This window comes from Phytophthora infestans, genomic scaffold (assembly GCF_000142945.1).
Source record: "Phytophthora infestans T30-4 supercont1.9 genomic scaffold, whole genome shotgun sequence".
Taxonomy (NCBI): domain Eukaryota; phylum Oomycota; class Peronosporomycetes; order Peronosporales; family Peronosporaceae; genus Phytophthora; species Phytophthora infestans.
In genome coordinates, this window is record NW_003303750.1 from 20,320 (window position 1) to 31,126 (window position 10,807).

The following is a 10,807-nucleotide window of genomic DNA, read 5'->3' on the forward strand; positions in this document are numbered from 1 at the left end:
GAAGCTGCGCATCGAGGGCGACAGCACGCTGGTCATCCAGCAAGTGCGGGGGTGGCTGTCCTTCTTCGCGGAACACAACTTACGCGTCGAATACAAACCGGGCAAGCTCAACGTGCTTGCGGACGCCCTCTCTCGGCGTCCCGACTATGAGTTGGCCCACATCACGCGGGTGACAACGGATCTATATGATCGGATACGCATGGCGTATCGGGACGATGAGGCTGTCGCGTCTATCGTCAAGTTCCTTAAGACCGGAACGAGCGCGAAGTTCGACTTGCTCTCGTCGCGACAGCGCTCACGGCTCCACCGATATGAGTTGAAGGAGGGCCTCCTCTATTATCGGGTGGAGCCCACTGATCCTCCACGGGTGGTCGTACCCAACGACGAGGATCTAAAGTTCGACATCCTCGCGGAGGCGCATGACGCGCCCTCCAGCGGCCACTTGGGCCGCGAGAAGACCTTTCTGTCGGTCTCGCAGTCCTTCTGGTGGACCCACATATACAAGTGGGTCGCCCGGTACGTCAAGACATGTGAAACATGTCAGCGGGTCAAACCCGCGGGGCACTCTTCGGCTCCACTACAGAGCCTGCCCGTACCGGCTGATTGTTGAGAGTCGATGAGTCTTGACTTCATCTTTGGGCTTCCCGCCGACGGACGCGGCAACACCGGAATTTTGATGTTCGTGTGTCGGCTGATCAAGATGGTACATCTTGCTCCAGTTCCCGTCACTGTAACGGGCGAACAAACCGCAAGGTTGTTCGGTCGATGGCGTGTTCCGCTATCACGGTCTCCCGGAGACGATTGTCTCGGACCGAGACCCGCGGTTCACTGCCGCGTTTTGGAAAACGCTGTTCCCTTTAGTGGGAACTCGTCTGCAGATGTCTACTGCGGACCATCCGCAGACCGACGGCCAAACAGAGCGCGTCAACCGAGTGCTCGAGGACACTCTGCGCAGTGTGTGCGCGGTAGCTCCACGTACGTGATCAACGCAGCTCCCAGTTGTTGAGTTTGCGCTCAACAACGCGGTGCACGCGTCCACGGGGTTCACGCCGTTCTACTTGAACGGCTTCCGCCACCCCAGAGTGCCTCTCACTCTTCGAGGAGACACTGACTCCTCTTCTAAGTGGGGGAGAGGCTCGGAAAGCCCTTTCCTCCCAGGCCTCGGACGTGAGACCAGTTTTGCTGCGGAAACAGGTGGAATCCTTTCTGGATACCAAGCTGAACATTGGCAGCAGGGACCGCGATGCCATGGCAGCGGCCCAAGATAAACAAAAGGAGTACTCAGACAAACAAGGAAGAGGAAACTTAAGTATATTTGAGGTTGGTGACTTAGTGTCGCTAGACACGAGGAACCTACCTCTAGACACTGTTAGCTCTGTCGGCAGCAACAAACTGAAGCACCGCTTCATCGGACCTTTTGCAGTCCTGGCCAGACATGGTGCGTCGTACACCATCGACCTTCCAAAGTCAATGACGACGCACCCGACGTTCTATGTCGGACGTCTTAAGCGGTACTTTGACCCGCAGGGGGTTGCTGACTCGCAGCCCCCCCTTGACCCAGCTCCTCGAAGCAAGGGCCGGTCACAGTCGTCGACGAGGGCGTCGGAGCAGGCACCCAAGCCTCGGTCGGGACGGCAAGGCTGCGGTCAAGACCGTACGCCGGAAAAGGGGCTCCATACGAACGGACCCCGGAACCATACGCCGAGTACGCTGAGTACGCCGGGTACGCACCATACGCGTACGTCTAAGAGTGTGCCGCAGGCGGCTCCGGACGTGGCAACAAAGCCTCGATCCGTCGGATCATTCGAAAGGCCTCGTCCAGATCGGACGAAGAGGCCCGGCGACCCACCCGCAGGTATTTAGAACTTTCATATGTTGATATTGTGTTTTTTATTTAGTTTTTGAACACTTCAAGGACAAAGATTGCGTCTTGCTGTGTCTACCCGAGAGCTGCAACAGACCTGCCATTACCAGCGGCTTCCGGTCTGTGTGTGGCGATCCGTCCGTCTCGACTGTTGCTCGTTTGAAGCAGCAAGACGAGGACAACGCGGCTACTACTACCGAGACCAAGCACCACAAGCACGACACGCACAAGCTCTCGGTGCTGTATGCTTTCCATCGTGATGAGTTGCCTTTCCTCTCGAACTTCACGCTCGATGTCAATTCGGACGATGAAGTGCAACATGCTGAGCTGGTGATCGTCAAAGGGTTGGGTGTCAAGGGCTTCGGTCTCAGGGTGAAGTCCTGGACGCACAAGTGCTTCGAGTTGCTGGGCTTTGGCTGCAAAAAGGACAAGAAAGTCAAGTGTCAACGAGCGAATGAACGTCCCAGAGCGGCCACGTCTGAAATTGCTAAGCCCGACGGTATAAATTCGTGTGATGTCCACACAGACGACGGCTATCGAAACACGATTCATTAGTGAAAGGACAATCTCGCTAATATAATTTGATCTTTCCTACATATTGCTTTTTATGAAGGGGTAAATGGTAGATTTAAGCCAACATTTCGTACTGGTATTGACGACGAAGACGTGCGTTGTGCAGCGTCGTACTGTAGCGAGCCCCCATCGAGCATTGGTTCTATCCGGCATACGTAATGTACTCCTCTCCACAAGTCAAAAGTGGATAAGTCCTACTATTGAATAAAAGTCAGCAGCATTATCAAAATTATAAAAAAAAAAAATTAAATATTTAACCAAGAAGCAACAACATCATACCTGAGCTTAAGGTCGCTGCTGTGTCCGCGTTAGAAGCTAAGAGGTTGTCGATGCTCCTTCCTTGAGTGAAGATGACGACGGCCAGATCAAGTTCAGCCACAGCAATTCATCGAGTGACAGCCTTCGTCTGTTTGGCATGGTCACAATACAGTCTGTTTGCTTAAATCGTTTCGCCATATTGGGAGATAGCAGCTTACAAGCCGCTCGTGCTGGTATTGGCGAGGTAGTCGAAGGTTGTTTAGTCTTGTACTACACTGGTGATGTGCTTCACGAAGCGCGGTACATGTCCGTAGCGCTTGCGACGCTTGATTGCTTCAGCTTCGGGTCTTTGAATGAAATTGAAGAGTGACGACTGCTTCGAGTAGCTGAAAGCTCAAAGCCATCGATGAAGGTCATCACAAATGGCGACAAACAGACGATCAATCGTCGTGCAGCGCAAGCACCGTTTTCAAAAGAGGTTTGGAGAGCAGGAAAACGCGCGCCAAGCTTCAAATGACTCCCCCTAACCTGTTGAGGAGCGAGTACTATCCGACACCTGGATGTAAATCCACACCCCGTGGCTGTTTGGTGGCCATTCTATTGACGGAAACCGCACAATCGTTAGCACACGCAACAAGAATCATCATATCACCAGCTCCACGCCGGTGCAGAGGCAGACACAGAGTGCCATCAGCCTTTTACAAAAGCCGATAGCAAAAACCTCCAGAACTTATACGTTGCTCTGTCCACCAGCCACATGTGCCAAACTTTCACCTTACAGGGCATGCTCCTCCTAGTACGCCTCACTACACTGCACAGACCGAGCAATCAGGTGATCACACGACTTGACGATAGCCACTTTGAAGCTAGAGAGAGACCATACTCGTTCGAATCAGCCACAGGACCCAAACCACGCCCATCGGAGGATAGCTTCCAGCTTTCTTCAAGCTGAAAACGAGTAAACCAACCACTAGTATGCTCAATTAGAATACATGTAGAAGCCAACACCACCATTTGTTCGGCGAGTCGTCCGTGAGTTACGAGCAGTGACACTTACATATGTAGACGAACAACCAACGAATGGAGGTACGACACTGTAAGTCACAGGAAGAGCCATTTTCATGGCCTGGACAAGAAACATTGCGGTCTCATTAGAAACTCATCCAGCCGAGTTTGGAGAACCTGGCATTTCGACGATCGTGCTCTTCCTACGCACGACTTTGACCATCACTCGGACGAACAGTGCTCATCGTGGTGATCTCATTTTCCTGACATTTAGAGACACCGATTTGAACGAGTCTGTCGTTCTATCTGACGTCACGATTTGGACGAAAATGGCATGATCACCACAAAAATGACATTTATGAGCTCTCCGACGCCGACGAGGGCAAAAAAATTTAGCATGGGGAAATGTCCATACTTTCTCGTGGAGTTGGTCGCGATGTCTCGCTGAAAGTTGTAATTTGCTCAAAAAAGTACCTGAAAACCGCTAATTAGACTTGCACAGCTGTATCCAAATAGTACGGAAAAGGCTGATAAACCGAAGATCTTCTTGCCGATTCGGAATTCAATTGGTTCTAGCGAAGGGTTTAGTTGTCTGTATCCCTTACATGCTTGTGTGAAAGATCAGCAAGCACCAAGCGCGAATTCACTTAGTAGTCTGGCAAGGCCGACAGCTTGTTCTTCTTGCCAGCCCAATCCTAATCGGTGGTGAAGTCTTCAGCTTGTATAGCCCGTATACGCTTAAATTGGGCGTGTCGATCGGAATAGTGAGCATGATTGGGAGTGCTTCCTCCTTGTTTAGTAGTATCACTGCGAAGATGTAGTACTGAGCGTTGCTTGTGTTGACCTCTGTGGCAACCGTGGTCGTGGTACACTACCACACTACTGGTGCTCTGGTAGTGTTTCCGTTCGTGAAGATGTTGTGCACATACAGTGCGCACACTGTGGGCATGTCGTCGGAGGTTTGTATTGGGTGACCAGCTGCGAGTTTGTATCCGAACGACCAGCTGCAGTATCTTGCTGGTAGCGATCTCGAGCGCCTTTCGTACGGTGACTGCTCCACTACTGGCAATGTCGGCGTTTTGCGGTGTCTAGATAGGTATACCTTGTCTCGGCCTACTGTCCCGTGGTCGCTGCACCAAAGAGCTATGCAGTCGGGCTGGCGGTGGCCAGCGATGCCCCTTGATGACAGGATCTATGTGAGTGTGTGTCCAGCTTGTTGTCGTACAGGTCGGCGTCTTTCAAGGATAGGGTGGCCTGGTTCTGTGAAAGAGCGTCCGCGCTCCTTGTAAAGTCGGGTGACGGCTTGAACAGCCTGTATGATGAACTCGGATGACTGTAGATGTCGGTTCCAGTACGAATAGACTGATACACCCTAGAATCATAATCGCCGAGTCAGGTGCGTGCACGTTCTGTACGATAACGCGGCTGTGACTCCGTGTCGTATTCCTCGGGGTGTACGTGGTGATGACAACGTACATAGTCGTCCTCATCGCGTCCACAGCGACTGTGACAGTCGTCTGGTTGCCGGGTCTCTGAAACAGAGACACTCAAGCAGATGTTGTGCCTCGATGGTGGTTGTTGTCGCTGTTGTGGGCGCTTACGCTGTCACCATCGGTGCTCTGGTTGTTGGTAGCGCTAGGTATGTGTGAACAGGGGGTTAGACCAGGCATCCATTGATGAGAGAAAGGCAGCAAACGAACCTTGAAAACTCTGACGAGTCGCCGATTCTGACTGAAAAGTTGGACAGCGCTTCGCCTCAAAACGAGGTCTGCGCAGTAGCTGCAAGAAATTCGCAAGTGAGAGGCTGGCTGGGAGGTGCAAGGCTCCGAGCGGGCGGAGGTGGGAGAGTCGCGACAAGAAGCTGCTGAGGCTGCTGTGGCGGCTGGCAAGGCACGTTGCATGTAACGGGGTACGTAGCCCTAAGTGTACCCTGGTTACATGAAGTGTGACACTTCACACTTCAGGAGTATGACACGTCATACTCCGGGATATTTGGTACAAGGTACCAAAGTCGTTCAAAGCCAAACATTGGTTAAATGACATTGCATTTCTATAGGTAACTGATAGTTTGTATAAAACCCAAACTTAACCTACCTATAAATATATACTCAGTTTGCAATCTACCTTATTTAGGTCACTTCGCTCTCTTTAATTAAAGAGGGGATCTGTGAACTGCCGTTCACTGAGAGTTTGTATACTCTCGGAAGATAACTTCCTCTAGCGCAAGGTGCTGTGTGACCCCGTCACACTTGGTAGCACTTGTAGTCAATCCACGCCACCGCGGGTAGACTACCTGAACCTCTCCGAAGTTCGTTGCCATGGATAGGAACGACTTCTCCCATATGAACGACTCTCAGTTCGAGTCGGTTCGGAAGATGGCAGGCATCTTCGGGATGGAGGCCCTGCAGAGCCTGGTGGCGTCAACACCGGCTGAGCAGCTCGAGCGCGTCAATGCATTCGACGCGTACGAGCAGGGCCTCATCACGCATGTGCCGGAGAACCTGCAGGCTCCGGCGGCGGAAGCAAATCCGCCTCACCCGAAGCCAATACGGCTGAAGGTTAAGCCGTATGAAGGGAAGGAATGCGAGAACCTTCACTTCTGGGTCCGAGAAGTAGAGCTCGCGATGGACGCGGCTCTGATCTCGACCGAGCAACTGCGTGTTGCTTTTGCACTATCCAACCTTAGCGGTCGTGCTAAGAGTTGGGTGTACACTCGGGAAGCAACATCCCCCGGATGTTTCACATCCTGGGCTCAGCTGTGCGAACAGCTCCGAGCCGCGTTCCTCCCGGCGAACTACGAGTACCGCCAGCGTTCGCGCTTCCTCGCGTGTAAACAAAGAAGGCGCGAGCTGCACGAGTATGTGCAAGAGATACGGGAGCTCATGGCGTCCCTAGTGGGAGACCCACTCAACGAACATATCAAGATGACTGTGTTCATGGACGGCCTTCGAGTGGGCCCCGCACGCACTCAGCTGTTCCGGGTGCAGTCAAGCACCCTTGAAGAGGCGATTCAAGTGGCTCTTCAAGAAGAGTACAGCCATCGCCAGGCGCGTACGCCGGCCTCAGCGTGGCCAGGGAGTTCCTTGTCGGCTCCCAGTCGAACAAGCCCCAACGGACCAGTTCCCATGGAACTCGGGTCCGCCGAACAGCGTGACATCCGCTGCTTCGGCTGTGGGAAGATAGGCCACTTCAAGCGTGACTGCCCCGCGGAAAGACTCCGCAGACGGTCCTTCCCCAAGCCCGTCCTCAAGGGTCGCTGGCAAAAGCCAGGATCCCGGGAACAGGGGAACGCAGGGAACCAGTAGGAGCGGGGCGCCCTACTGGGGAAGAACTAAGTCTTCGTGATGGGTGCGCGGGTGGCGCGTACCACGGGGATTTAGCCCCTGAGAGTCTTCGCACTCTCGAATCGGCGAAGAGCAGCGGCGGGTTGCTCGTAGTACACGGATATGTACGGGGATACGATCATCCCTTCAGAATCTTGATTGACTCTGGGGCGTCGAAGAATTTCGCACGCCGCCAGACGGTTGCTCGTAACAGCAACAAGTTGTCCGATGCTTGAGAGAAAGCAAGGGCAACGGGACGGTGTCAGTGCGACTGGCCGACGGGAAGGTCGTCACTGTCCCCAACGTCCAAGTGGATCTGGCTGTCAAGTTTGAAGTCTTTGACAGCCTCGAACAGTTCACTGTTCTCGATATGGATCCATATGATATGATCCTGGGCATGCCCTGACTTGAGAAGCACGAGCCCTGGATCGACTGACGAGGCAAGGCTATCGGTGGCAGCCGCCCTGCGCAGTCCGACAGAGCATTGGTGAGTCATGTTCCCACCTCTGCCAGGACCCGGGGCGCCCGCGAGGGCTGCCAGGGTACTAAAGCATCCAGCAGATGCTTGGGAGGCGTCGACGTATATGATGACTCCGAGGATGTTTTGATGGTGGCCGCGCCCAGATAAGGCGCCGGCCAAGTGGGTAACTTAGGTCCACAGGCGGGTAACTTAGTTCCGCAGACAGCTGCAGCTGTCATGAACACTGAGAACAGCGTGTTCAGAGTGGGTAACAGAGTTCCACTCACGGTCGCCCAGACCATAACGGAAGAGGAAGACGTCGGATACGCCTCCTGTGTGGGTAACACAGTGCCACACGCGGTCGCCAGACCTTAACTGAAGAGGAAGGCGTTGAACACGCTTCCTGTGTGGGTAACACAGTGCCACACGCGGTCGCCCAGACCTTAACTGAAGAGGAAGGCGTTGAACACGCTTCCTGTGTGGGTACAACAGTACCACACGAGACCACGAGTGCCTCGGATGTCGTAGCGACGACATCCCTAGACGTGGGCAGCAAAGCTCCCCGTCACAGACGCCGTCGACAAAGACGCCGCCGCCGCCTCAAGTCGGATCCGAACTTCGTTCCGATCGACGTCGCTTCAAGCGACTCGGAGTCCAGGGCCCGGGCTCCTCCGACAAGGCCGGTGGAAGAGTGTTATCACATCTTCGATGGCGAGACAGGTTTACCCGTCAAGGCATCTGGTGTCCACCTGGAACCGTTTCCAGAGGTTGCAGAGATACTGCACCTCGAGGAAATGACGGAAGGATGGCGAGGTGGCTGTCCTTCTTCGCGGAACACAACTTACGCGTCGAATACAAACCGGGCAAGCTCAACGTGCTTGCGGACGCCCTCTCTCGGCGTCCCGACTATGAGTTGGCCCACATCACGCGGGTGACAACGGATCTATATGATCGGATACGCATGGCGTATCGGGACGATGAGGCTGTCGCGTCTATCGTCAAGTTCCTTAAGACCGGAACGAGCGCGAAGTTCGACTTGCTCTCGTCGCGACAGCGCTCACGGCTCCACCGATATGAGTTGAAGGAGGGCCTCCTCTATTATCGGGTGGAGCCCACTGATTCTCCACGGGTGGTCGTACCCAACGACGAGGATCTAAAGTTCGACATCCTCGCGGAGGCGCATGACGCGCCCTCCAGCGGCCACTTGGGCCGCGAGAAGACCTTTCTGTCGGTCTCGCAGTCCTTCTGGTGGACCCACATATACAAGTGGGTCGCCCGGTACGTCAAGACATGTGAAACATGTCAGCGGGTCAAACCCGCGGGGCACTCTTCGGCTCCACTACAGAGCCTGCCCGTACCGGCTGATTGTTGAGAGTCGATGAGTCTTGACTTCATCTTTGGGCTTCCCGCCGACGGACGCGGCAACACCGGAATTTTGATGTTCGTGTGTCGGCTGATCAAGATGGTACATCTTGCTCCAGTTCCCGTCACTGTAACGGGCGAACAAACCGCAAGGTTGTTCGTCGATGGCGTGTTCCGCTATCACGGTCTCCCGGAGACGATTGTCTCGGACCGAGACCCGCGGTTCACTGCCGCGTTTTGGAAAACGCTGTTCCCTTTAGTGGGAACTCGTCTGCAGATGTCTACTGCGGACCATCCGCAGACCGACGGCCAAACAGAGCGCGTCAACCGAGTGCTCGAGGACACTCTGCGCAGTGTGTGCGCGGTAGCTCCACGTACGTGATCAACGCAGCTCCCAGTTGTTGAGTTTGCGCTCAACAACGCGGTGCACGCGTCCACGGGGTTCACGCCGTTCTACTTGAACGGCTTCCGCCACCCCAGAGTGCCTCTCACTCTTCGAGGAGACACTGACTCCTCTTCTAAGTGGGGGAGAGGCTCGGAAAGCCCTTTCCTCCCAGGCCTCGGACGTGAGACCAGTTTTGCTGCGGAAACAGGTGGAATCCTTTCTGGATACCAAGCTGAACATTGGCAGCAGGGACCGCGATGCCATGGCAGCGGCCCAAGATAAACAAAAGGAGTACTCAGACAAACAAGGAAGAGGAAACTTAAGTATATTTGAGGTTGGTGACTTAGTGTCGCTAGACACGAGGAACCTACCTCTAGACACTGTTAGCTCTGTCGGCAGCAACAAACTGAAGCACCGCTTCATCGGACCTTTTGCAGTCCTGGCCAGACATGGTGCGTCGTACACCATCGACCTTCCAAAGTCAATGACGACGCACCCGACGTTCTATGTCGGACGTCTTAAGCGGTACTTTGACCCGCAGGGGGTTGCTGACTCGCAGCCCCCCCTTGACCCAGCTCCTCGAAGCAAGGGCCGGTCACAGTCGTCGACGAGGGCGTCGGAGCAGGCACCCAAGCCTCGGTCGGGACGGCAAGGCTGCGGTCAAGACCGTACGCCGGAAAAGGGGCTCCATACGAACGGACCCCGGAACCATACGCCGAGTACGCTGAGTACGCCGGGTACGCACCATACGCGTACGTCTAAGAGTGTGCCGCAGGCGGCTCCGGACGTGGCAACAAAGCCTCGATCCGTCGGATCATTCGAAAGGCCTCGTCCAGATCGGACGAAGAGGCCCGGCGACCCACCCGCAGGTGCAGGCTCGCGACCTCTCGCTCCACCAGGTCCAGGCGACCCGCAAGACGAGCGAGCTCGCCCTGATTCCCGGCCTGGGCGGCAGCATTACCGCCAGTCCCAAGGCCAAGTGCAATCTCAAGCACGAGGACACGTTGACGGAGGCGGTCAACCTCAGGGTCCCGTGTCGGACCCGCAGTCGGAGCACTCGGACGAGAGTGGCTCTCGGGAGGCGCCGAGTACTCGTACTCGTACGAGGGCACCTCCGCCCCTGCTTGACCGGAATGGAGAAGTCCACTTCCACGTGGAGCGGATCCTCCAGGAGCTTCGGTGTCGCGGTAAGCGACAGCTCCTCGTGAAGTGGAGGGGTTATGCCCACTCCGAGAACTCGTGGGAGCCGATTGAACGGCTCCTGATTGACTGCCCGAAGGCTGTCGCAATCTGGGAACAGAAGCGGCGGCAGCTTCATAAGTAGCTCGGGGCTTCTTGCCCGAACGGGGTACGGTCGATGAATACATACCGTACCCGCGCTCATCGTGAGCGCTAGAAGCTGTGGTGTAGGGATTTCCAGATTCGACCATACGCCGACCTACTTTAGGTCAAGAATCGGCTCGGTCTGATAACCCAGAGCTTAAGAACAAAGAATCACGGTAAGTACTCGGCGATCTGTCCGGATATGCTATCCGGATAGCCGCTGAGCTCAACGGTCGCCTGAACTCAGCTGAAGG

General features: G+C 55.0%; 1 protein-coding gene across 1 annotated transcript; it reads right to left on the reverse strand.

Moving 5' to 3' along the window:
• Nucleotides 1–2,466: 2,466 nt before the first annotated feature.
• Nucleotides 2,467–3,945, reverse strand: PITG_05710 (uncharacterized protein; the record flags this gene model as incomplete). Its single annotated transcript, XM_002997929.1, has 4 exons — nucleotides 2,467–2,634; nucleotides 2,717–3,081; nucleotides 3,517–3,561; nucleotides 3,908–3,945. The coding sequence occupies 3 exons, from the start codon at nucleotides 3,943–3,945 to the stop codon at nucleotides 2,955–2,957; spliced, it is 210 nt and encodes a 69-aa protein (XP_002997975.1).
• Nucleotides 3,946–10,807: the final 6,862 nt, after the last annotated feature.